Source organism: Macaca mulatta, chromosome 12 (genome assembly GCF_049350105.2).
Source record: "Macaca mulatta isolate MMU2019108-1 chromosome 12, T2T-MMU8v2.0, whole genome shotgun sequence".
Lineage (NCBI taxonomy): Eukaryota > Metazoa > Chordata > Mammalia > Primates > Cercopithecidae > Macaca > Macaca mulatta.
In genome coordinates, this window is record NC_133417.1 from 136,644,601 (window position 1) to 136,671,662 (window position 27,062).

Sequence of the window (27,062 nt, forward strand, 5' to 3'; positions counted from 1 at the left end):
ACCACAGAAATTGGCAAGCACCACAAACCAGAGCTTTAGCCCCCACCTCCAAGAGCCGGTTGTTAAATGTTTACCAACACACCACTGGCAGAAGCAGTGCAAGACGGTGCAGCCTCGGAGGCAGGATGCTGGGCGGAACAGGAACTAAGTCAGGGAGAGCTAGAGGAAGCAAGGCAGTGTGCGTCCCTGAAATGGCAAAGCCAAGGATGTGTCATGTGCGATGGAGAGGCAGTGGCTGTCTCTGCCCACGTGTCTCTCTACAGGTCCTCAGGTCTCACACTGGCCCGAAGTACTTGTGTCAGCTCCCCTTCCAGCATCTGGCCCAGAGCCTCTCCCCGTTTCTGTGATCAGTGGGGGCTTCTTCCAGTTGTCCTGGGTGTCGCTTGGACACCTTCCTGCTTGGCACAGCGTTGCTGCTAACACTGTCACCGTCCCTCTGGGCCTCTGGAAACGTGCCCGCCCCAAGTGTGCACAGGTGTGGAGCTGCTCTTTGTCACCAGTCTTCAGTGATGAGTCACGAGATCCTGGGAGCGAAGAGTTCACTGGATACGTGAGAAGTGTGGCCTGGGTCTTAAACAGCCTGGAGTGAGGCGCACTGACCAGGCTGAAGGGGAGGGGAGTACAGGGTGCCGCCCCCCAACCAGCAAGTTTCCAAGTAATGCCAAGCCAGGCCTCAACTCAGGCAGCGCTGTCTTCAAGGGAGAAGCCAGGCAGAGGGTCCCAATGGCTTATAGGCCCTGAGGGGCAGGGCCAGGGACCCCGGGTTTACCGAGGAAAGGTGGGGTAGAGGTTGGATAAAGTACCTCAGCCAAAATCAAGAAGAGTGGGGCTGAAGGGCTGGGGCCTGGAGTCGGGAGGCCATTACCATTGCCATTCCCAGCCAAAGGCCAGTCTTTTTTTTTTTTTTTTTTTTTTTTGAGACAGTCTTGCTATGTTGCCCAGGCTGTCGTTAATTGATCCTCCTTCGAGGCCTCCCAAAGTGCTGGAATTAAAGACACGTGCCAGCATGCCCAGCCAAAGGCCAGTCTTTCAGGCCCCATGATTAGAATGTGTGCACAGCTTGCAGGGCGCGGTGGCTCACGCCTGTACTCCCAGCACTTTGGGAGGCCGAGGTGGGCAGATCACGAGGTTAGAAGTTCGAGACCAGCCTGGCCAACATGGTGAAACCCTGTCTCTATCAAAAACACAAAAATTAGCCGGGCATGGTGGCACGCGCCTGTAATCCCAGCTCCTCAGGAGGCTTGAGGCAGGAGAATTGCTTGGACCCAGGAGGTGGAAGTTGCAGTGAGCCGAGATTGTGCCACTGCACCCCAGCCTAGGCGACAGAGAGAAAAAAGAATGTGTGCACAGCATCCGGGGAGGCCCTTGGCCCCAGGATCTGAGGATCGGCCAATGGCTCAGCCTGGCCTCGGGCATCCCACCTGGGCCCTGTTGGTATCACTGCCCTGGGGCTGTGTGGCAAACCAACAAGGAGGTGGCTGCTGCGCACTGAGCACCCTGGACAAGGCCCAGGGAGGCTGCAGCAGAGACGGGGAGTGGGGGAGGGAGGCTGGGGAGAGGGAAATCAGCATCCCTGGGAGACCCCAGCGGCAGCCAAGACTCCGAAAACGGCATGAAATAGTGGTCAGGTGGAAAAACGCGAAAACCAAGCCAAAGAGGAGAGAAGGTTCAGATTTTGTGAAACCCCCCTCTCCCGGGGACCCTGAAAATAGTGACAGGGAGGAGACCTGGCTCTCTGACTCACTGCTATTGCTGTGCCACATGAGTGCACTTGAGTGGGCAAGGCTGCTGGGGTACCAGGAGACCCCAGGACCAACGCCCCATCCTAGGAAAGGAGTCAGAGTCCGGCAGGGCGAGGCTACTCTGGGGTGAGGCCAAGGCCCAGGCAGCTGGAGGTTCGTTGTTCTCATGGCTGAGAGGAAGAATGGAGGGAGTGGCCACTGTCAATACAAGGATCTCAAGGACAATTAATTTCTGAGTCAGGCCGACTAGAGCCAACAAGGGGGGCCACGAACAATGATGCCGCTTCCAGAGGATGGGTGGAGAGTGGCATCGCACAACACCTGGAACTCGGGCTTCAGGGCGTCCTGGTGCTCTGCTGAGCCCATCCATGAGGGTTGTCTGGTGTCGCTATGGTGCTGCCGGGCCAGGGTGAGGGTTGGGCGTGGCCTCCCTCCAGGCGGAGGCTTCCCCTCCGCACTCTTGCCATGTGGTCCACATGGGAACTGCCTGACTGCCCTGGTCGGGAGCAGATGGGGCCCCCCACTTTCCCTTTCAAAGACAAAGCTGAGATGAGAGCTGCCGGTGGCTGGGCCTCCATCTCTGGAGGAAGCCATGGTACAGGAGGAGAGACAGAGCCGCTATTCAGGAAGAGGCAGAGGGGCCGATCGCCCGGTGGAATCTGGTTGTTTCCAGCAACACCCGGCCCTGCTCAGCTTATCTGAGCCAATAAATCCCTGCCTTTAAAATAAAAAAGATACTTCAGGTTGGGTGTTGCTAGGAATCCAAAGGTTTATAACCAAAACACTGACCCTGGTCACTCAGACGTGGGATTGCTGCTAGAGTTTTATGTGCCTCATTGCTCCCACCTTCATTCAAAACCCACCTTCAAGCCCGGTGTAACTCCGGTCCTTAAATTTTTAACTGTGAAACCACCTCCAATGCTCCACAGGCCCTTTACCCTTCCATCAGGTGGTGCTGATGGATGCCCAGGGCTTGGGTCCTTCCAGGGAAATCAGCATTTGGCTGGGCCCCTTCGGGTTGCTTAGGAGCAAACACTTCTTTCTTTAAGTTCAAAACCACTCCAGGTACCATTCCATCCTCCACTCTCTACTCCATTCACCACTCTCTTCTCCACTCCATCCTCCATCTCTCCTCTACTCTCGTCCACTCCATTCTCCACTCCCTCCTCCACTCCATTCTCCACTCCCTCCTCCACTGCCTCCTCCACTTCCTCCTCCACTGCCTCCTCCACTCCATCCTCCACTCCATCCTCCACTCCATTCTCCACTCCCTCCTCCACTCCATCCTCCACTCCATTCTCCACTGCCTCCTCCACTCCCTCCTCCACTCCCTCCTCCACTCCCTCCTCCACTCCCTCCTCCACTCCATTCTCCACTCCCTCCTCCACTCCATTCTCCACTGCCTCCTCCACTCCTTCCTCCACTCCATCCTCCACTTCCTCCTCCACTCCACCCTCCACTCCATCCTCCACTGCATCCTCCACTCCCTCCTCCACTCCATTCTCCACTCCCTCCTCCACTCCATTCTCCACTCCCTCCTCCACTGCCTCCTCCACTTCCTCCTCCACTGCCTCCTCCACTCCATCCTCCACTCCATCCTCCACTGCATCCTCCACTGCCTCCTCCACTCCCTCCTCCACTCCATTCTCCACTCCCTCCTCCACTCCATTCTCCACTGCCTCCTCCACTCCCTCCTCCACTCCATCCTCCACTCCCTTCTCCACTCCCTCCTCCACTCCATCCTCCACTCCATCCTCCACTCCCTCCTCCACTCCATCCTCCACTCCCTCCTCCACTCCATTCTCCACTCCCTCCTCCACTCCCTCCTCCACTCCATTCTCCACTCCATCCTCCACTCCCTCCTCCACTCCACCCTCCACTCCCTCCTCCACTCCACCCTCCACTCCATCCTCCACTGCATCCTCCACTCCCTCCTCCACTCCCTCCTCCACTCCATTCTCCACTCCCTCCTCCACTCCCTCCTCCACTCCATTCTCCACTCCATCCTCCACTCCATTCTCCACTGCCTCCTCCACTCCCTCCTCCACTCCATCCTCCACTCCCTCCTCCACTCCACCCTCCACTCCATCCTCCACTCCCTCCTCCACTCCCTCCTCCACTCCATTCTCCACTCCCTCCTCCACTCCATCCTCCACTCCATCCTCCACTACATCCTCCACTACCTCCTCCATTCCCTCCTCCACTGTCTCATCCACTCCACCCTCCACTCCATCCTCCACTCCATCCTCCACTCTCGTCCACTCCCTCCTCCACTCCATTCTCCACTCCCTCCTCCACTCCATTCTCCACTCCCTCCTCCACTCCATCCTCCACTCTATCCTCCACTCTCGTCCACTCCATCCTCCACTCCCTCCTCCACTCCATTCTCCACTCCCTCCTCCACTCTTTCCTCCACTCCATCCTCCACTCCCTCCTTCACTGTCTCTCCTCCACTCTTCTCCACTCCATCTTCCACTCTCTGCTCCACTCAGGAAAACAAGCTTCCACCTTCACTTTTATTTCAAAATCATGAGGGTTCTCTTGGTGTCGTGTATAAATGCAAGATGATGAAGGGACAAAAGAGGGGACGATGTGGCCTGTGATTAAGGAATTCAGCACAGGGATTAATGGTGGGACAGATGGTGACAGTGGCAGTGCCCGGCTCGAGGTCCAGACTCCACTCTAGGCTCTTTTGGTGGGTGAGACCCGGGCCAGAGCCTCAGCCATGAGGCCCAAGGTTCATGCTGAGGATTTTAAGGTCTCCATCGGGCACAGGCAGCAGTGGGCCCAGCAAACTGGACTGAAAAGTTCAAGGTCATAATTGTAGTTAAATAAAACTCAGAAATTCAATCTGGCCCAGGGAGGAAATACACCAGTTTTTTCCCACACAGTGGTTTGGCTAACGAGAAGTTTACAGCTGGACTATGAGGCTCCATGACCAGTGGCCGTGGGTGGGGACAGGCAGGCACTGCAATGCCTTGGCTGGGCTTCATGCCCCACCTAGGGGCTCTGGCCTTGCAGCACTGTCTCCAGGCCCAGGACTCTGCAGCACACTGCACTGGCCCTGCCCCTCTGCCCTCACCCACTCCCTGGCTGGTCTCGGGTCAGACAGCAAAGCAGGTCCTCTAAGCCAGACAGACGTGGCATCAAACCTCATAGCCTTGCAAAGTGATGGAGACACAGCAAAAGCTGACACCTGTCACCTGTGAATCAGGCTCCAGTTCTCTCACTGAGGCCTGTCACCAAAAGCCCTGAGTCCCGGTTACAGCAGCCTTCTGCTCTTACAGCAGCAAACCCAGCACTGGGCTTTTCTCTTCTCCTCTGTTGGTTCTCCAACATCTACCATCAGTGGCCACCCCTTCTCCTGATGTCACCCTCCTGTGTTAAGGACAGATCCTAGTTCCACTGTCCAGAATCTTGGGTCCTCTGGCTCTGAAATGCCCTGAATCTCTCCCACCCTCATATCAGCCCATCAATGACCCTCTTCCTGCCAACCGCCCCCTCGTACACCCAGGGCTCCTGTTAACCTTCCAACCGTGACTCCTGCGGGATGACAGCCCAAAAGAAGAGGGCACAGGGGTTCCACCCAGCAACAAGAGGGTCTAAGCAGAGATGAGAGGAGGGGCCTAGCCTCTGCTCCTCCTCTTGTCCTGGTGCCTCAGGCTCCATAAATTCCCAGAAGCAAGATGGCGCCATGGGCCGAAAGCTGGCATTAAACCAATATGATTTCAGGGGCAAGACCAAACTGCTGTTCCAAATTTTAGTGCATGATTGGGCCAAAATGGCATTATCACTTTCCTGGGCAGAGGATCCTCATTTCTGAGTCCTTGCCTTATGCCGGGGCCAAGGGCTCCAGCCGCAGTGGCAGCAAAGCCAAGACTCTCCCCCAACTCAGCATGGAGGGGAAGGAAGGAAGACCAGGGCCAGGCAGCGGGCTGGTAGTGGGGGGTGTGGGAGCCAAGAGGGGGATCAGACTAGGGCCAGCGAGGACCCTGGAGGTAGTTGCTAAGCTGAGGTGTGTGAGGGACCCTCTGGGAGGGCTTAACCCTTTGGGATGCAGAGTTGGGTTTTCCTAGCTCTGGCTCCTGCCTCCATCCCCCTGGCCCATGGCCCCTGCGTGCCTTGGTCCCTGCCTGCTCCTCCCAATGCCACCGCATGCCACCTTCGGGCTCTGCTGGGACCTCAGCTCCTCAGCTTCCTGCCCCTCTCCACCTCCAGCTCTCAGAACTTTCCCCTCCCTGTCACTAAATGCACTGTGAGGTCCTTGCTCTGAGAGGGCAGGGAGGGCCTGGGACTCTTCCCACAGTGTCCTGTCGGGGCCTGGTACAAGCTCAAACTTGAATGTGCATATGGGTCACCCAGGTGGGGCCTCGCGGGCCTGGGAGCTTGCACTCTAAGGAGGCCAGGTGCTGTCTATGTTGCTCAGCTTCCGGTCGCAATGCAGGGCTCCCTTCCTGAGCTCACCACACACTGGGGTCACTCCGGGCTGTGGCTACCGCTGGGCCTCGACTCTGCCTCCTCCAAAAACCACACACTCCCCAGGGCAGCACATGTGTCGCAGATGTCTAACAGCTTTATTGGGGTATAATTGACAGCAATCAAATCTATGTTTAAAGTATACAATGTGGTCAATTTTGACGTATATAAACAACCATAAAATCATCGCCACAATCAAGATCGACACAGTAAACATCACTCCCAGCAGTTTCCTCTGGGCCCCTTGTAATTCCTCCCACCTCACCCCATGTTTAGGCAATTCACATTTCTTGTCATGATAGATTAGTTTGCACTTTCTAGAATTTTATACATACAATGTAAGGCAAGATAGGTGGGTGGGGACAGGCAGGTGCTGCAATGTCTTGGCTGAGGTTCATACCCCACGCAGGGGGCTCTGACCTGGCAGCCCTATCTCCAGACCCAAGACCCTGCAGCACGCTGCCCTGGCCCTGCCCCTGCCCCTCTGCCCTCACCCACAGCGAGGACACCTCATCACACAAGGTGTATTTTTGTCTGGCTTCTTTCATTCAGAATAATTATTTTGAGAATCATCCCTGTTGTGGTGTGTGCACCAATAATTTAGTCCTTTTTATTTATTTTTTTATTTGTATTAATTTATTTTATTTTATTTTTTTTTTGAGATGTAATCTCGCTCTGTCGCCCAGGCTGGAGTGTAGTGGCGTGATCTCGGCTCACTATAAGCTCCACCTCCCAGATTCACACCATTCTCCTGCTTCAGCCTCCCAAGTAGCTGGGACTACACGCACCCACCACCACCACGCCCAGCTAAATTTTTTGTATTTTTAGTAGAGACGGGGTTTCACTGTGTTAGCCAGGATGGTCTCAATCTCCTGACCTCATGATGCACCCATCTCGGCCTCCCAAAGTGCTGGTATTACAGGCATGAACAACAGCGCCTGGCCTAGACCTTTTCATTAGTAGTAGTATTCCATTGTATAGATATGTCACAATTGGTATATGTGCCTACTACAAATAAAGCTGCTATAAACGTTCATGTACACATCTCGGTATGGACACACATTTTGTTTCTCTTCAAAACGTATAAAAATATACATTTAACTTATTAAGAAACCATCCTGGTGGGGTGCAGTTGCTCATGCCTGTAATTCCAACACTTTGAGAGGCCAAGATGGGAGGATCATTTGAGGCCAGAAGTTTGAGACCAGCCTGGGCAACATACTGCCACCCTGTCTCTACAAAAAAGAATAGAAAAGAGAAAGAAAGAAACCGTCCAACTGTTTTCCAAAGTTATACCAATTTATATTCCCACCAGAAGTGTATGAGAGTTCCTTCCAGTTGCTCCACATCCTCACCAACACTTGGTATGGTCAGTCTTTCTAATTCAAACATTCTAATAGGTGTGTAGTGCTTTCCCATTGTGGCTTTAATTCATGTCTCCCTAATGACTAATGACATTGAGCAACTTTTCATGGGAGTATTTGTCATCCAAATGTCTTCTTTGGTGAGGTGTCTGTTCAAATCTTTTGCTAATGTTTTGATTGGATTGTTTATTTCTTATTTATCACATTTGAGAATTCTTTACATATGCTTGATACAAGCCTTTTATCAGACATGTGTTTTGCAAACAGTTTCTCCCAGTCTATGGTTTGTCTTTTCATGCTTTTCCAAATGTCTTTCAAAGAGCAGGAGTTCTTAATTTTGATGAAGTCCAATTTATCAATTTTTTTCTGTATGAATCATGCTTTTGGTGTTGTGTCTAAGAAATGTTTGTTTCCATTTCAGTGCCTGGCCCTAGGCATGTATGCCCTTGTTGCTCAATCAGTGCTTGTGTCCAGCAGAGCAAAGGATGAGGCAGGCTGGCCAGGGGACTTTGGCTGTAGATGAAGGAAGACTAGAGGTGCTAGGGGACATGGCTCCAGAGGGCTGAAGAAACAGTGGTGGTACCTTGAGATGTCCCTGGAGGTGAGCAGGGCAGGCTGCAGCTGGGGAGGGAGGCCTGGGGCAGGGAGGTGCAAGTTGGGAGCTTGGATGCTGTGTTCTCCTGCCATTGGTGGCAAATGGCATCTCTCCCCTTTCCTTTCTCTCCCTCCTTTCCTCCTGTCCTTGCTTCCTTCTTTATTTCTACCTTCTTTTTATTTCTTGCTTACTTGTTTGTGAGCTGGCTTTACATCTCTTTTGTTAACTCTTTGCCGTATTTCTCTCCTGGGCTCTTCTTGTCTGTCTATCTAGGGGACCTCTGCATGTAGTAAAGGCACCAACCTTTCCTATTGCTCCCAATGTTCCTTGGAATCACGATTTTCTTTCTTTTGACGGTGCCAACCTTTGCAGGCTTTGACCAAGCCACCATAGAACATTCTCAGACAAGTCACTTATCTCAGGCTCCCAGGTGTGCTTTCTCTCCCCAGTGACCTCAGACCTACTGGGGTGGAGGGAGGGGTCCATCTATTTAAGTGAGGAAGGGGTAGATCTGGGTCTTCTAGAAGAACCTTTGAAAGCTCTGTAGCCGGATGGGGTGGTGCATGCCTGTAGTACCAGCTACTTGGGAGGCTGAGGTGGGAGGATCACTTGAGCCCAGGGTCAAGGCTGCAGTGAGCCAAGATTGTGCCACTGTACTCCAGCCTGGGCAGCAGAGTGAGACCATGTCTCAAAAAGAAAAAAAAAGAAAACTCTGATGCTCAAGAAGACTTGTCATTCTCACAGCCTTTGCTGCCCCCACCAAAAGTTTCCCCATGGTCTGGTGCCCCTGTCTCCTCCCCAGGTGCTAGGCAAGCTGTTTGTGGGAGACAGATCACAAAAACAGCATCAGTCTGGAATCTTCAGTCATGAGTGACCAAAACCACAGATGAAAAATTATTGGCTCCTGTAACCAAACCAGGGGAGGCAGGGTGGCACCTAAATTGCCACACAAATATGGTGGCTTAAAACAGCTCACATTGACCCTCTCACCGTTTCTGCAGGTCAGAAGTCCAGGCCGGCTCAGTTAGTTCTCAGCTCAGGATTTTATAAGGTTGGAATCAAGGTGTCTGTCAGCCACTGGGGCTTTACCAGGAGGCTCAGGAAGATCTTGGGTCTAGGCTCATGAGAGCATGGGCAGCATCCAATTCCTTAAGGGTGTGGGACTGAGGTTCCTGTTTCCTGGCTGGTATCAGCCAGGGCTGCCCTTGGTCCTCAAGGACCCCTCTGGTGTCTCTGGACCAAATATGGGTCCAGTAAAGGAGGCCAAAGCCTTCTCATGCCCGGAATCTGCAACTTTCTCTTCTGCTGCATCGCCTCTGCTTCCAGCCGGAGAAAGTTCCTTGCTTTTAAGGACTTGGGTGATTAGGTTGGGCCACCCCAGATCATCCAAGACAATTTTTCTTTTTTTTTTTTTTTTTTGAGACGGAGTCTCGCTCTGTCGCCCAGGCTGGAGTGCAGTGGCCGGATCTCAGCTCACTGCAAGCTCCGCCTCCCGGGTTTACTCCATTCTCCTGCCTCAGCCTCCCAAGTAGCTGGGACTACAGGCGCCCACCACCTCGCCCGGCTAGTTTTTTATGTATTTTTAGTAGAGACGGGGTTTCACCGTGTTCGCCAGGATGGTCTCGATCTCCTGACCTTGTGATCCGCCTGTCTCGGCCTCCCAAAGTGCTGGGATTACAGGCTTGAGCCACCGCGCCCGGCCGACAATTTTTCTTTTTTAAGTTCCATGACCTTAATTACATCTGCGAAGGCCCTTTTTTCCCTGTGACCTAACATAGTCCCAGGGTCCAGGGACAAGGGTATGTAACATAGTCCCAGGGTCCAGGACAAGAGTATGTAACATAGTCCCAGGGGCCAGGGATAAGGGTGTGGATATCTTTGGGGAAAGGGCATTCATTTGCCCACTGCAGGGCCTCGAAACCAGGATTCCAGCCCTGTTCAGACTCTGGCTTCTCTGTTTTGCTTTGCGTGTTGTTTTAGTCTTTTCCCTGCAGCAAAGGGGCCTGGGGCCAGAGTCACACCCTGAAAACCCTGATGATCAGAGACCAGTGCCCTTTGAAAATGCCCCAGGAAGAGCCTTGATTGGCCCAGCTCAGGTCACAGGCCCATCGCTTGGACCAAGCACATTGTTGGGGTGCAAGGGGTATAAGGTACCATGACTGGTTCAACCTGGCCGAGAGGTCACCCCTGAGACTAGAGGAGTGAGGTCTCTACTAAAATATGGAGAGAGGTGCCAGCTACAAACTCAGAAATGATGTTGTGATTATCATCATGGGGGCCACCTGTGGACCTGCTAGCGGTGCTCAGGGAGCCTGCTGCCTTAGTGCTTCACTGCAAACCTGTGAGGCCACACTATTAATTTTTTTTGAGAAAATATTTAATAATATTACTATTATTTATTACCATTTATGCTGGAAAGCAGTGATGCAATCATGGCTCACTGCAGCTTCAATTTCCCAGGCTCACCTCAGCCTCAGCCTCCTCTCACTTCAGCCTCCTGAAACCACAGGCACACACCACCACACCTTGCTAATTTAAAAATGTTTGTAGAGATGGGGGTCTCACTGTGTTGTCCAGGCTGGTCTTGAACTCCTGAGCTCAAGCGATCCTCCTGCCTCAGTCTCCCAAAGTGCTAGGATTACAGGCGTGAGTCACCACACCTGGCCAGGTTGCATTATTAATGCTACTCTAATGGCACCTAGTCCCAGCCCCACCACCGACCCGCCTGTTTCCTTCTCTGTAAAATGGGACTAATAAGAATCTGTGCCTGGCCAGGCTGTAGGGCTGCTGGAGAAGCAGAGAGGAGGGTGTGTGTGAAGAGGAGATTTCGTGTGTGTGTAAGAAGGCCTTTGGCCAGAGGCAGGGAAGGACCTCTGGAGCCCTCCAGCTCTCCAGCCCACCTCTCTCCCAGGGCAGCAGAGCCACAGGCAGAGAGATCTGGCGGGCCCAGTGGGAGCAGGGCTGCCCAGCCTGCACCTGGCCAGGCTCTGCTCCATGAAAAGGCAGCCATTCAGGGCCAGCTTGGACGGCAGCCGGGTGACGAGAGACAGGGAGCCCTGTGCTCCGGAGAGGAAGCAGGCCTCCGCGTGGCCTCAGCATGGGGCTGAGCTGCCAGCCTGGGAGGGGAGGTGCCCGAGAGGGAAGACTAAGCTAGTGTTTGAGGCCAAGGGGCTGAAAGGAGGCTGTGTGTACCCAGGCCGGCCGCCCGGCGGGTGGGATGTGAGTCATGGTGGCCTGGGGGAGGGTGCTGCCTGGGCCCAGCTGTCCAGGGCGAGGGGCACAATGCCCACCATGGGTGAATGTGTGGCAGTGTGTGCTGGGGGTGGGGCTGAGGCTCTGCACATCTGCCCAGGCCGCCCCGGGCTCCCTGGGGTGGGCACACCCCACTGCCCTCTGAATATGGCTGCCCCTCCTCCCTGCCCGGGTCTCCTCCAGGCGGCCACGCTGGCGACGTGGTCCGGCAGTTGCTCAGCCAGTGGGCATCAGCCCCGCCCTCCTGCGTGTTGCCCACCAGGAACACGGAAGGGCCGGTCCCTGCTCCTAGCAGTGCCCCGTGTGGTGGGACAGGTGGAGGAGGGACAGACAGAGGAGGCTCGTGCAGGGGAGCGCCGGCCAAGGAGGGAGTGCCTGCTCCAAGGGAGGGGGCATTTGAGGTGGGTTTTGAAAGATGAGCAGGCACTCACCGGATTCTCAAAGGCGGTGGGGAGAGCACATTTGAGCAGAAGGAAGCTGGGATCTGAGTGAACGGAGACAGGGTTGCTGGATTGAGGTGGGGGCAGATGCGGGTGGTGTTAAGGGTGTGTGGACAGCGCCCAGAGGGCCCAGAAGGTCATGGGAGGCACAGACTTGAGGACTTGGGCAAGGATCACAAGGGCTGCTCACGGATGTAACACGGCCCTGCCTGGTCCTGAGCCCCTTCCCAAGGGTCTACCAGGCAGAGTTTCACTGGTGGCAGATAAGCTGGCTGGGGGAGGCCCCTTCCACCTGGGAAAGACCATGGCATGGTGTGTGTGTGTGTGTGCGCATGTCTCTGGCTGTGTGTGTGTGGATGGGTGTGTCTGTGTTTTTTACCAAGTGTGCATGGATGTCAGGTGTGTGAGTGTGTACGTGTGAGGGTTACATGCATGTCTGTGTATCTGACCTCTATGTGTATAGGTGTGGTTTGTGTCTCTCCAAATACGCGTGTCTGTGTGTGCATGCATGTCCCTGGGTGTGTGTGTTCATGTGTCTGGGTTCACACGTATGCCTGCATGTTTCTGCGTGTGTGTGAGTGATTGTGAGAGTGTGTGTCCATGTGTGCCCAACAACGCCCCTGCCGACAGTTGCCTAGGTGCAGCCCCACCGCCCTGTGTCTGGGGCGTGCTGCTCCACTCCTTCTTTGCCTTCTGAGCCCTCTCTGCTGGGCTTCCAGTTCCTCAGCATCTTTGAACTCCAGTTTCTTTCTCTGGCTGCCCAGCTCTACCCTGACTTGCCTGGGTCCCACACCCAAAAAGCCCAGAGCAGCCAGTGGGTGCCTGGCCACAGGAAGGAGTCCGGAGAGCTGCTCAGCCCCAGAAGGAGCTGCGTCCTCCCTCCGCTGGCCAGCCTGGGGCTCCCCCCACCCCAGAAAGAAGGGGTGATCAGGAGCATGTGTGGAGGCATTTCCCAGCACCTCCCACCTGATCCTCCGGCCTTCGGGGACTCTCATCTAGGGCTTTGTTTTGGATGACCTGAGAGTCCCAGGGGCTTGGCGTGAGGGGAAACCCGGCCCAGGCATCTCTGCGGCTGCTGAGTGAGCCTCTGGAACCGGGTTTTCCTGATAACAGCAGCTTCTTTTGATGGATCTGCCCACTCCAGGCTGTTCCTATGAGGCTGCAGATCTCAGGACTTGTCGCAAACACAGAAGGGAATGCATAACCCAGGCCTGGCCAACCGTGATGCCCCCGCCTCCCCAACGTGATCATTGGCCCCGGTTGGGGACATGACTGAAGCGAGACTAGTGACAGTCCTTCCCTGGACATCTGTATATGGAGGTGAGAGAGGGAAAAATCTCTCTTTTCTCTGAGGTCCCTGAGATGAGGTGACAAGTGCCTCAGCCCATGTGTGAGCCTGTGTTTCTCCTGCTCTTCATGAAGAAGCCCACGGACCTTAGGGAACTGCCAGGGGCTGGGCAACTGTCCAGAGAGAGAGGCTGTGTAGGGAGAGGGGGATCCCGTTATATGAGCCAACAAATCCCTCTGGCTGGAGCCACCTTGGGTCAGGCTGTTGTCTGTCACAACCAGAGGAGCCCTGGGCAATACCTACCCGGAACCGCACAGCTGGGTTTCCCGGGAGCACCTTTGCCTGGCCCTCGACATGCCTCATCGTTCCTCCCTGACCTTCTCAGATCCTGCACAGAGGCTGTGGACACCCTCTTCCACTCTTCTCAAGCTCCTAAACCCACTTCTGCTTCTTCAACTGCCACCTATTTCAGTGGGAACGTTTAACTTCCTTAACTCATTCCTTTCTGGCTCCAATCTCCTCCATTGCTGCTTCCCCATTCTGTCCTCCTCCTGCCCAGGTTCAGTGAAGCAGTGGCCCTCCTCTGGCCCTGGCTCAAGGCCAACCAAGAGAGCAGGGATTGGAGGGCTCAAAGCCGGTGGTTCCCAAACCTGCCTACACTGTGAGAATCACTGGGCATCTCTGGGGAATTACAGTCTCCTAGGCAGCATCTCTGCATGCGGGCTCTGGAACTGGTAAGAAGCACCTCCTCGGGGAGGGCGAGGTGTCTTCCTGGTTGGTGGGCTGGGCTTTATTGGGCAGGACTGGGCCATGGAAGGGCACCTCAGGGTTCGGGGCATGCTGCTTCTATGAGGGCCCTGCTTGCAGCCTTTTTTATTTTTATTTTTATTTTTAAGACGGAGTCTCACTCTGCCGCCCAGGCTGGAGTGCAATGGCACAATCTCGGCTCATTGCAACCTCTGCCTCCCAGGTTCAAGTGATTCTCCTGCCTCAGCCTCCCAAGTAGCTGGGATTACAGGCACCTGCCACCACGCCCAGCTAATTTTTGTATTTTAGTAGAAACGGGGTTTCACCATGTTGGTCAGGCTGGTCTCGAACTCCTGACCTCAAGAGATCTGCCTGCCTCGGCCTCCCAAAGTACTGGGACTACAGGCGTGAGCCACCGCGCCCAGCCGCATGCAGCCTCTTTAAACTTTTTCCTGTTTCAGCTGAACGCCTTGTGATCTGGGCTTCTTTCTAGCCCAGTCTTCCCTTGGGCAAGGGGACTTCCCAGACTTCAGACCACCTCACGCCTTGAAGACACGGTCATCTCCTCCTACCTCTCTGCTTGCTCCATCCTGGCCTCCTCCTCCTCCCACCCCTTCAAAGGAAGACCTGTCCCCAGAAGAAATGTGCTCTCCCTTTTCATTTTCCATACCTACTTCCCTTCCCTCTGCCCTCGATCCAGACACTGCCTTGGCTTCACACGGGAGCCATTTCTGGGGGACACCAGTTTACCTGGGGGCACTCCCCCAGTGCTTGTCTGGGCAGTGACCCCCTTGACTCAGCAGCCTTGAGGTCCCTCCTGCACTGGCCTGCAGGATGGGTCGGGTTCTCTGCAGTGGATATTGGTGGCCTTCAAGGACCAGAGGTAGTTGAGAAAGCGTAGGTCTCACCCCACACTTCCTCATCGGATGGCATGTTACACGAAATCAACTCTCAGACCCAACAGCTACCCTACTGGAAACATCTGTTAGCACGAAGCACAGAAACAGACACCCCGCCTCTGCCCATGAGCTCCGGGAAGTCCCACTCTGTCCCGTCACAAAAGCTTTTGTCAGGGCGAATTCAAGGACATGCTCACCAATGACTAGCTAACCTCCAGTCGGAGCATCACCTGTGGGGGACCAGAACCACTCAGAGAAAGTTCCAGACCCAGGGCACTGCCCTGCTGGTGGCTGGGCTCGTCCAGGCACAAGCAGAGGGGACTTGTGGTGCTTCTTCCCAGGCACACATCTTCAGTAATACTTTTTTTACTACAGAACAATGATTTCTGACCCTCCCGTGCTCATGCACAGACCCTCTGCTGTGACAGTAGACAACCACATTTGAAGTGCTGGCTGTGGCTGCCCCTGGAGGGTAGACTGCTGTTCAGGTCTTTCAAAAACACCAACTAAAATTAACTCACATGCCCACAAAATCACAGCAGCGCTGAGGCGATTACAGCCAGCACAGCTGCCTGACCGTGGCCCCTGCTGGGCTCCGTGCTCTTGCCCCACGATGGCCACCCCTCTGCAAGGCACGCAAGACACCTCACCTTCTGCTTCGGGGGTCCCTCTGACCCAAGTTGGCCCCCACCTTGTCCAGTCAAGCCACTGACCCAGTGTGTTTTCTGGCCAGTCAGATACTCCCACCCTTAGGTCTCTGCAGCCCTCACCTCTGGGCAAAGGCCTGTGCTGGGGTCACCAGCAGGGTCGGATTCCAACCTGTTCTGGAAGGTTGAAGGGGTGGGATATAAAAGAAAGTGGAGGTGGAGGGGGGGATGGGCTGAGGGGCCAAAGATGTACTGGGGAACAGGGCATTTCTTGGGGTCCTCCAACGTCCCAGCTCACGAGCTTCCCCCTCCAAGGGAGCAACCTGAGGTGCACGGAGTGGCCTTGTGACAAGGACACAGAACACACCTCCACCTTGGCTTGGGACTCCTGCAGCCTATGCAGCCAGCTCTTCTTCGCCCACCCTCTTCTCCTGGGATCTGCTGCTCTGGAACTTCCCTCTACCTCTGGACTCTGCCTTCAGCCAGGGTCGGGGACAGCAGGAAGGCAGATCCCATTGCAGACAGGCCTGCCTTCCTTGGGGCCTCGCGTAAATCCACAGGAATCTGCTGGGGCTCTGCCCTCTGGCTGGGGCAGGTGGAACTGGCTAGATTGGCGGTGGGGGGACCACTGTGCTTGCCATAGGGACTGACTCAGCTGCCCCACAGGGGAGCACATTGGAGTAACAGGGGAGGCTGACCCGAGCCTGGCCCGGCTCCACACTCCCCACTCCCACCCCACCATCAGAGACTCGCATCTAATTGTCATTCATTTCCCCTCTCTGAATTCAACCTAGGCACAGATCAAATGATTCCATGATGACAAACCGCTTGTCTCAACTGACCAGATTCCTCTGGCAAACACTCCGCTGACCTTGGGCAGCTCCCTCTGCTCCCACCTCCTCGGGTCCTTGTGCTGCTGGGGCCTTGTGGAGTAGGCTGGACATCAGTGATAACACTAACAGTAGCCGGCCTTCCACCAAGCTCTTTACGTAGAGGACGCCTATGTCTGTGCTTCATTGGCGTCATCTCACAAGGCCCTGAGCTGGCAGGAAATTGAGGTCTCAAGGGGAAAAGCCACCTGCCCCCAGTGACAGCCAGGAAATGCAAGACTCTGACCCAACCCCCATGCCTGCCATCCCCAAACATGGGCTCAAAACCCCTTCCCAGGGACAGCTGTGTCCACCCCTCAGCAGGAGGAGGAGACCCCGCAGCACCAGGTGAGAGGTCAGTGCTGAAACCAGGCAGGCAGCTCTCAGGAGGGCACCTGTGTGGAGCCAGGGAAACCAGGGCCACACTTGCAGGGTGAAGTGGGGAACCCGGAAGCCTGGGCAGCGGAGCAAAATGCTTGGTGCCCTGTGGGAACAGGTAGCCAAGGCGACACTGGGATGAAGGGAGCCGTGGAGCTGTAGGAATTGTGGGTGGCCCTCAGTGGCAGGCAGCCAGGCCAACAGGGGCTTTGGGCTGCAGGTCAGCCCCTCTCCTGCTCTCGAACTTTTGGAGGGCCATTACAAAGGGCATCAGCCCCAAGGTACTCCTCTGGAATTCTGTCTGAAAGGCCCTTCACATTCCCTAATTGGCAGTTACAACATTCCAGAACATTCTATGGTACCTTAAGTTTCTCCTCCCCCTCCAAGGGCCCTTGAACCTTAAGGACAGGGCAGAAGGGGCTCCTCACCCTGGCCTCGAGGGCTTAGGATCCAGCTGGGGACTCCTAGCCTCCCTATGTGCTGGGCAGGAAAGTACCTCCTTGTCACTGCTGTCCCTGGGAAAAAAGGTTGAGGAAGGGCTCAGAGCCAGCCTTCAGACCAGGCAGGAAGGGTTCAGAGCCAGCCTTCAGGCCATGCAGGCCTCCTGGATGTGCTTACTAACTCTGCACTAGCTGTTCACTGAGCTGGCTGGGAGTTCCCCTCTGCACCCCCATTTCTTCCCCTGTAAGGTGGGAATAATAGTGCATGCCTCTAGGATTAAGTGAACCAGTCGTTCATGGGCGGAGAACCAGCTTTGGCATATTGTAGCTGCTCAGTGGACGTTAGCTATTATGATTGGACAACAGCGTGCTTCCGTTTCAATTCTATGGGCATTTTGGAGGTCCTGTTGGATGCTAAGCACCGAAACCTCAACCCGGAACAATACCAGAACAACCTGAGCAACAGCAGGACCAGCGATGGCTCTCCCTGCTGGAGGATTCCGGAAGTCACCTGGCTGGACCAAGCCCCCTCCGTGTTCTCTGTCGGCCCACTCCCCACAGCAGCTAGGCCTGGTGTGCACAAGCAGACTAATAAAGGCTTGAGGACAAAAAGGGTTTTGAGTGATAGGTGAAAAAAGAAAGGAGATAGGGCTGGGCCAACAGGCCGTCCCTGGTGGTAGGGAGTCCTCAGAGGTCAGAGGAACCACAGAGGTGGAGAGGGGGACACGGTGGGGGCACAAAGGCTTCCAGAGCCACAGCCTGGGCGAGTCCTGACATGGAGCCCAGCCTCATACGGCCTCTTCCCCTAGTGGCTGGCTTTGCTCCTGGCCCGAGGTAGCCCAACAGCTGGGAAAGGGGTCTGCCTGGGCACGGGAAAGGTGCAGGGGCAGAAGGTAGCAGAGGGAGAAAAGGGCCCCCTGTCTGCCTCTGGCCCCAAAGACAAGTCCGAATGGGGCCAGAGGGAAATGGCCGGCCCTTGGGGTGCCCCAGGGTCTTGGAGGGGACCGGGTGTTCAGGTTTCGCACAAGTCCAAGAGGCGCCGGCGACCTCCACCCCCACCCCAGGAGGCTCCGCCAGGAACAGGCGTCCCCGGGATTGGAGGTGACCCCCGCGGGCTCCGAAGCCCCACCTCGGCCGTACACTGTCTGCTAGGCGCGTTTGGGGAGCCTAGGGGCCGTCTCGGAGAAATGAGGTGGTCCCCGCCAGGCGGCGGCGGGGCGGGCCCGGGGTGCCGAAGGGGTTAAGGCACCTGGGCCACCGCCCCTGCCGGCCCCTCCTCCCGCGGCCGGGAAGAGGAAAGTCGCGGCGGGGGCGCGGCCCGGCCTCCGTCCCCGCCCGCCCGCCGTCCCGCCGGCCCGAGCCGCGGCGCCCAGAGCTGCGAGCTGCTCGCCCCTCCGCCGCTCCGGCCCGGGCCGCCATGTCGCTGTGGTGAGTGGGGCGGGGGACCGTCGGGGGCCTGGGCGGGGGTGCGGGCCCGGGACTCTCCCTCCTCTGCGGCCACAGACGGGCGCCGGGACTCCCGGGATGGGAGATGCTCCCGCGCGCGCGCCGCGCCGGCCTCAGTTTCCCGGTGACGGACGGGCTGGCGCGGCGGGGCGGCGATGTTCGCGGTGCGCGGCCCTGGATTCGTGGGGGGTGGCGGGGGTTCTCGGGGCGCCGCGCTCAGCTCCCCGGCCCCGCGGCCCCGGACACCGCTCCAGGACCCCGGCGGTGACCCCAGGTCTTGCCGGCAGCCGGGTCCCCTCGCCCTTCCAGACCCCCGAGGGCCCCCTGCGCCCGAGCCACTCTCCTCCTCTCGGGGCTTCCTTCCGCGGGACCTCCGGCCGCCGCCCGCCCGGCCCCTCTCCGCCTCTCTCGTGCTTTCCCTACGAATGGAGCGGACCCGGCAGGTGGAGCGCCCGCAGCCCAGGGCCTCGCTGCCCTCCCGCTGCACCCCCCGACCTGCCCCGTCCCGGCCTCGGTGGGCGGCTTCCCTGGAACCCCTAGGGCTGGCAGGGCCGGATCCGGAGCCCTCCGTTCCCCTCCCGGGAGAGCTAGACCTTGGGTCACACCCCCAGCCCGCACCTAAGGTGCCCCTGTCTTCCTCCAACTACGTGCCCTGGCAACCTGGGGACCCTATGGAGAAAATGTCGCTCTATGGGGCTCAGCCTGCATTCACCCTGGGGCCTGGACCTGCAACCAGGCCAGCCCTCAGGGCATCCCAGGCGTCTCCACGGGCTCCCTGTCTCTCCCCCTGCTCCTCCCCCTTGGAGGTCAGTGCCATCTCTCTGCTAGGCTGACCCTGGAAGGCCACTCTGCATCCCCAGAGCTCTGAGCCCCCAGGTCTCCACTGGGGAGGGTCGGGCAGGTGTCCTGGCAGCCCCTGGAGGGTGAGATGAAGAGAGGAGGTCCTTCAGGACAGGGGCTCAGGCCCCAGGGCTTGGGACGACCAGCACTCCTGGCAGAGAGCTCTAATTTCTCCTTCTGAAATGGGTGTGACGGGGGTCTCTGGGCAAGGAGGGTCCCTCAAGGGCTGGGGCTGCAAATGTGTCCCCTCCCAGGGAGTAGAGCTGGAGCCTCATGTCTTCTAATGGGGTGTTATGAGCTGGGGATGTTAAGGTAGGGGTGAGGCAGTGCCATGCTAGAGGTGCTCACTGCATCCTTGGGCCTCCATCAACCATGAGGGCTGCTCTTTGTTGCCTGAGACAGACTGGAGAAGGGGGAGGAGGGCCGGTCTTCCTCAGGTCCTAAGTTCAAGCTGCTCTCCAGTGTGCCCCACATGTGATGGAGCGCCCAGGCGGCACAGAGGGTCAGAGGGTGCCCTCTCAATGACTCTGGCTGTGAGTCATCTAATGATACCGATACCTACTGCTGTGGAGGTTGCACAGGGAAATGAAAGGCATTGGGGTTCCAGGGGTGGGGAACAGGGCAGAGGTTTCCACCTTCCTGATAAGGTGACAGCATTCCCCCAACCGCACACCCACTTCCTGGTGCTTTATACAGCACTCCAATCCTGTGTTTTAGCCCCATTTGGGGGAAGAAGAAATTGTGGCCCAGAGAGGTTGTAAACTACTCAGTGCTCCTTGAGGAGAGGGCAGGGTGGGCGAGAGAGAGGGCACGGTGGGAGAGGAAGCGGGACCCTCCCCTGACCACTTAGGGGCTCCGGGACTGAGCCTGTGCCCAGGTCCACTTGCCCATCTGGGACCACCCAGCTTTCCAAGGGGGGCGCCAGGAAAGTCCTGGGCTCATCTTTTCTCTCTCCTCTGTACTGTCCACTCTCCCCCACAGGAAGAAAACCGTCTACCGGAGTCTGTGCCTGGCCCTGGGCCTGCTCGTGGCCCTGACAGTGTTCCAGCGCAGTCTCACCCCTCGTCAGTTTCTGCAGGAGCCTCTGCCACCCACCCTGGAGCCACAGAAGGCCCAGAAACCAAATGGACAGCTGGTGAACCCCAACAACTTCTGGAAGAACCTGCAAGATGTGGCTGCGCCTACACCCATGGCCTCTCAGGGGCCCCAGGCTTGGGACGTGACCACCACTAACTGCTCAGCCAATATCAACTTGACCCGCCAGCCCTGGTTCAAGGGCCTGGAGCCGCAGTTCCGGCAGTTTCTCTTCTACCGCCACTGCCGCTACTTCCCCATGCTGCTGAACCACCCAGAGAAGTGCGGGGGCGATGTCTACCTGCTGGTGGTTGTCAAGTCGGTCATCACGCAGCACGACCGCCGCGAGGCCATCCGCCAGACCTGGGGCCGCGAGCGGGAGTCCGCTGGTAGGGGCCGAGGCGCCGTGCGCACCCTCTTCCTTCTGGGCACGGCCTCCAAGCAGGAGGAGCGCACGCACTACCAGCAGCTGCTGGCCTATGAAGACCGCCTCTACGGCGACATCCTGCAGTGGGACTTTCTCGACACCTTCTTCAACTTGACCCTCAAGGAGATCCACTTCCTCAAGTGGCTGGACATCTACTGCCCCCACGTCCCCTTCATTTTCAAAGGCGACGATGATGTCTTCGTCAACCCCACCAACTTGCTAGAATTTCTGGCTGACCGGCAGCCACAGGAAAACCTGTTCGTGGGCGACGTCCTGCAGCACGCTCGGCCCATCCGCAGGAAAGACAATAAATACTACATCCCCGGAGCCCTGTACAGCAAGGCCAGCTATCCCCCGTACGCAGGTGGTGGTGGCTTCCTCATGGCCGGCAGCCTGGCCCGGCGCCTGCACCATGCCTGCGACACCCTGGAGCTCTACCCGATCGACGATGTCTTTCTGGGCATGTGCCTGGAGGTGCTGGGCGTGCGGCCCATGGCCCACGAGGGCTTCAAGACTTTTGGCATCTCCCGCAACCGCAACAGCCGCATGAACAAGGAGCCGTGCTTTTTCCGCGCCATGCTCGTGGTGCACAAGCTGCTGCCCCCTGAGCTGCTGGCCATGTGGGGGCTGGTGCACAGCAATCTCACCTGCTCCCGCAAGCTCCAGGTGCTCTGACCCCAGCCGGGCCACTGGGACAGGCCAGGGCACGTGCTCCTGAGTCCCCATGGTATTGGGGCTGGAGCCGCAGTGCCCAGGCCTAGCCCTTGGTACCCAAGGGGAGGTGGAGGGTTGAGGCCTACGTGCCACTGGGTGTGGTGGGGTGCAGGTAGCCAGAAAGTGACCTCCCTGTATGGATAATTCTAGGAAACTGAGGCCCAGGAACAGTTGGAGTTGCCCAGTCCGGAGGCCCTCTCTGAGGAGCAAGGCGCCAGGCCCTGGCAGCCCTCCTGACCTGGGTCCGTTGCTGGCCCCCTCAGACGTGGAGTGGGAGGTCCTGGTGACCTCTGGAGCAACCCTGTGCTCAGGTACCTGGGCTAGGCCTGACCTGATGGGTCTGTGACCGCCCCTTGTCTTCACAGGGAAGAGTCTTCTGTGAAATGCCTCAGTCTCCCCAGAGGCCAGGTGGCCCTGGCAGGAGAAACTCAACCCTGCGCAGGCTCACAGGCACCCAGCAGTCCACACCCTGGTCTCCTGGGAGAGAGAGCCCAGCAGGCTCTCCGCAGCCCCAGGCCTGCCTGGAGACGGCTGCCTCTGCTCCAGGGCCTCGGCTCCTGGCTGTGTCCTGTAAGGTCTGGAAGGGCGACCGCTCTGACTACCTCAGCACCCCTCAGAACCTCCCTGGGGCTGCAGTCCTACCCTACCCCGACACAGGGCAGAAGAGCAGTGCTCCTGGCCCCCCAAAGTCCCGGAGCTGCTGACCCCCACCCAAGGCGAGTTCCTCCCGCAGCCCCCACCAGCCCAGGCCTGGCTCCCTGGCTGGAAAGCAGCCGGTTTGGCCCTGGAAGTGGACATTCCTCTATTACTGTGAAGTTTTATTTATGAAGAATTTGGAGGGAGAAGGCTCCAGGCTTCAGGAGGGGGTGGTGTCCTCCCTTCCCTTCCCTCATTCCAGCTGCCTGCCCTCAGCACCCCCAGGCCCCTCACAGCCCAGCCCCCTCCAGAGCCCTGCCCCACCGCACCCTGCTTCTCCAGGGCCTAGCAGACCAGCATCTGCCCGGTGAAGGGATGGATCAGCCGTGGGGGTGGGTGCAGAAAGTTGCCACCTCCTACCTCAGCGGGGGTCACCTAGGAAAGATGGAGGGATTGACACTATTTTCTCAATAAAATGGGACCTTTTTTTTTTTGTTTTTTTTGTTTTTGTTTTTGGTGTGAAACTTCCTGTTCCCAGCTCCATCAGAGAGCCTGTCTGAGGCCAAGGTTACCAGAGATTTCTGAAGACACAGCTTTTTCCTTGTTCTTGGCTGGTGGGTGCACAAGGACTTCTAGAAGGGATTTAGATGGGGCTGAGTGCTAGGATTAAAGTGGGCATGGGAGTACAGCAACAGAAAAACCTGGGAGCTAGCAATGCACCCGGCCCTTGACTGTGCCCTGGTGGACAGCTGAGCTGTGGCCAAAGCGTGGGCCAAGACCTTCCTGTCCCTGCCGAGGGTGAGGCCAGAGTTGGCCCCAAAGCTAATATTTCAGTGGGTGGGATTAGGTTGGCCGTACAGAGGCCGGTGGGCTCCCTGATGTCCCTTCCAGTCAACCTGAAAGCACTGAAATAGCCTATGGCTGTGTGCCAGGGACCTTGGCCCAAGCTGCTGACCTCCAGGGTGGGGAGGGAGCTGCCCCCAGGAGAAGAGTCACTCAGGCAGCAGTGTGAGCAAGCCAGCCAGCAGCTCCCTGCCTGTACCCAGCTCAGGGGAACCCCAGGGCGCTCAGATACCCAGGAAGGAAAAGGGGACAGTGCTGCTGCTGTTTCTCCCTCAGCCCAGGTCTTCCCACAGTTCCCTCTTGGCCAGCTGGCTGCATAATTTGCAGAGCCCAGTGCAAAATGAAATGACAGGACCCTGGTTCTAAAAAGGTATTAAGAATTTTAAAGGCCAGGGTCATGCCTGTAATCGCAACACTTTGGGAGGCTGAGGTGGGAGGATGGCTTGAGCCCAGGAATTTGGGACCAGCCTGGGCAGCATAGTGAGACCCCTGCCTCTATGAAAAAAATTATTATTGTTATTATTATTTTTGAGATGGAGTCTCACTCTGTCACCCAGGATGGAGTGCAGTGGTGTGATCTCAGCTCACTACAAACTCCACCTCCCAGGTTCACACCAGTCTCCTGCCTCAGCCTCCCAAGTAGCTGGGACTACAGGCACCCGCCACCATGCCTGGCTAATTTTTTTGTACAAAAAAATTTAAAATGACCTCAGAGTCATGGCATACACCTGTCTGGGGCCAAAGTTGCCAGATATTGCCTTGGGAAACTGAGGTGGGAGGATCCCTTGAGCTCAGGAGGTCAAAGCTACAGTGAGCTGTGATCGCATCACTGCACTCCAGCCTGGGTGACAGAGCGAGACACTGTCTCAAAAAAAAAAAAAAAAAAGAATTTAAGATTGCCACAGCAGAGCATTGAGCATTAAACCAAGTGCTAGAAGCTTCTGAGGGAGGCCTGCGACTGTGATGCCAGCCCTGTTTGTCCCTCCTCACCCTCAGAAGCCAGGTCCTGCTCTGGGCTGTAGAGAAGGGATTGGGGCTCACAGTTCAGCATGGGAGAGGGCAGCCCAGGGACACCCAGAAAACGGAGATGGACGGGTCACAGGATCCAGGCCCAGGTGGAGGCCCAGAGGCGGTTATGGGTTCAGCTGCCCCTGAAGGATCAGGCAGAGGGAACCATGTATACCAAGGGCTGCTGGGAGCAGAGTGGATGCATTCTGCAGCAGAAAGGAGCTCCTCTTGGGGCTGGACCTGCGGTGAGAGAAGGGGTGGGAGGCTGGGAGGCAGGCAGGACAGGTTCTCAGGTCTTCTAGGTTCAGGAGTACTTTAACTTTATCCTGAGCACAGAGGGACAAGGAGCAGGGGTTCATGGCAGCCTGAGGGAGCAGAGGGCAGTTTTGAGGCACCTCCGCCCCTCCCTCTGGCTCACTCTGGCCCATTGTAAATCAGGCATTTAGTCTTGTTTCCTGGTAATAACAACTGACATTTTATGGAGCACATTTCATATGCCTGGCACCCTGGTAAACAGTTAACGTGTAGTCAATATGATTTTAACTCAGGGTACAAATACAGTTACTTTTTAATTTTTCTCATTGATTGCTCAAATCCCTCATGGATCATTATTGGCAGAAAAATCCAATATCACCCTCTTGGAACCCACTCTCAAATTGTCCAAGAACCTCGTGGGTTTCCCTCCTCCAAAGAGAGGGTTCTGTGGAAAGTCTGAGCAATCATCTCCAGTTGTTCCCTCTCTCTCCACACAGTGGCGCTGTGGAACAGCGGGCCTGCACAGTCCTGTGGCTTCTGAGGCTTGGCTACCTTCACTGCACAGGCTGTGGTGGGGCCTATGCTTCCAAAACAAAGTTACCCTTCTCTCAATCACCCTCACAAGCTCAACGACCTTTCCCCAAAGAGCAGCAGCATGCCGGGGTGCTGGGTCCTGTGGCTCCCAGTCAGCTACACAGTCTGTGGGGGAATCCCACAGACTCACTCAGGTTCTCTCTGGCCTGGTGAAGCAACTTTTTAGACAGTAGATTTTAGTTAAGTTAGTCCCTTAACTCTTTCCTCCTCAAAGGCCCTGGCTTTGCAAAGTGGTTCCCTCCTCCCCTGCAACCGGCTCTGCATTCCAAGGGGCCTTGAAAAGGGGCAGCTTTTGTCAGGCCTCAAAAAGTCCAGTTCCACTCTTCCCCCAGGGTAATGGGTGCCTACTCAGCTACATTTACATAACTAAAGGAGACCACTCAAAGAATCCTACTCTTAACAAAGAAAGCCTGTTCCTAGGTGACTTATTCTGTGCACCTAAACTGAGAAGGAGCAGGGGGAAGCTTCTGGAATCCTGTTATACACCATGTAAACCAGTAAAATGGAGGGCCCTAAGAGAAGGATCCCACGGCTATTGTGTGACAGGCACAATTTGAACTCTGTGCCCTGCACACCTAACCCCCATACCCTACTGTCTCCCAAGAGCCTCCAGCCTCCCCTCCTTTTTACTTAGTAGTAACTTAGTCATAAATCTGTTTGTTGTTTCTGTCTAAAAGGAGGAAAATGTTATGTCCAATGAGCGATTGAATTTGTGGTGTTTGGGGGAGCCCAGAGTTATTGGGCTGTAAGAAATAAATGTTTCCAGATAGTTATTTAAGCTATTGTGAAGAAAAACTTTTTTGTTCCGATGAAACACTATACATTATCTAAAGCACAGCCGGACCTGTCTGCTTCCAGCCCCATTCACGGTCTTTGAGCTATTTTGCACCTCTTTTTAAGTTGCAGGTACGGAGGGCTTTGCAAACTGTCTTGTCAGGTGAAGTTTCCATTGACTTCTCTTCCACACACACCCCCCCACACCCCCATGGTGGAAAAACCAGTTTGCCTCTGTTTGCAATTCAATTCCTTCACTCCATATAAATTTGTGCTTTTTGATGTCTCCTTTGAACCAGTTATAACATCTGCCTTGCCCTTCTTATGAGTAAAATAAATCTTTAACACATGCTCATTTTTTATTTCTGAACAAGGGTCATGAATTTATCTTTTTCTGAAAATTGCCTTTTACCAATTGCCTTTACGTGAAAATGAACACAGATACGTTATCGAACAGAATGCAATTTTTGCTTGTATTTCTAAAACAAAACTTGAATCTTGGAATACATTGTATACTCGCTATAGACCCTTCCAAAGTGAGCCAAAGCTTAGAGCTCAATCCTTTTAGAGGCTTTTGCTCCCCGGGGATTTGAGAAAATATCTAGTCCAGATCGCAACCAGACAGAATGAATCCGAACGAGTGAGTGGGTGGGGCGCGAGCCCAGGCACTTTTTTAATCGCTCCCAGGTAACTCTGGTGAGCACCCGGGTTGGGAACTACCGGCCCGGGCTGGGATTGACTGACCTTGCCGTGCAGCCTGTGACCTATCACCAATCACCTTGGCTTTGTTTTTCCTCGGTGCGACCGAATCCCACAGGAATGCACGGAATCCCTGCCTTCACCCCTGGCGAAGCTTACCCCCTCGGGCTCCCACTGCCCCCCGCGGCTCCTCGTCGCCGGGCAGCCAGGAGCTGCCGGGTAGGCGCGGGCGTCCCGGGGCGCCGTGCGACCCAGAGCCCCTCGCGGAACCCGCCTGAGCTGTGCAGGGGACAACGCGTTCGGCCGTCGAGGGTGGGGTGAGCCCTGTGTGTGTGGTGGGGGTGGCATCCGCTGGATCCCGGGGGCCTGCGGAGGAGGTGGGGATCTCGGCGCCACCCGGTGCGCGACCCGAGCGAGGGCATCTCCTCTCGGGACTAGCCGGCGGGGCTGGGCGAGGCGTGGCGTACAAGGCGGCCTAGACACCCCCCAGTGCCGGCTGCAGGGCCGCGGGTCGGGACGGGACCCCGCGGGGAGCAAGGGGCTGGCCGGGCTGGAGGGCTGGGTGAGTCCCGGCCCTGGCAATCCCAGGAGAGGGGAGGGAGCGCCCCCAACTGA

General features: G+C 56.4%; 2 protein-coding genes across 7 annotated transcripts in view; both read left to right on the forward strand.

The window, feature by feature from the left end:
* Positions 1–17,749, forward strand: part of ARMC9 (armadillo repeat containing 9) — a 203,956-nt gene extending 186,207 nt beyond the window's left edge. For all 5 annotated transcript variants that reach the window (XM_077957876.1, XM_077957877.1, XM_077957875.1 and 2 more), the window contains 3 exons: positions 8,004–13,189; positions 16,245–16,667; positions 17,539–17,749. The gene's annotated coding sequence lies outside the window, so the exon portion shown is untranslated. The remainder of the gene's footprint in view (positions 1–8,003; positions 13,190–16,244; positions 16,668–17,538) is intronic.
* Positions 17,750–18,494: 745 nt separating this feature from the next.
* On the forward strand, positions 18,495–22,767 carry B3GNT7 (UDP-GlcNAc:betaGal beta-1,3-N-acetylglucosaminyltransferase 7). Of its 2 annotated transcripts, none has more exons than XM_077957892.1 (2): positions 18,495–20,177; positions 20,405–22,767. In XM_077957892.1, exons 1-2 carry the CDS (start codon positions 19,945–19,947, stop codon positions 21,597–21,599), a joined length of 1,428 nt encoding a protein of 475 aa, XP_077814018.1. In that variant the 5' UTR covers positions 18,495–19,944; the 3' UTR covers positions 21,600–22,767. The 2 variants fall into 2 exon arrangements, with proteins under 2 accessions (XP_077814018.1, XP_014966829.1); XM_015111343.3 differs by having other exon boundaries at positions 18,495–18,565.
* Positions 22,768–27,062: the final 4,295 nt, after the last annotated feature.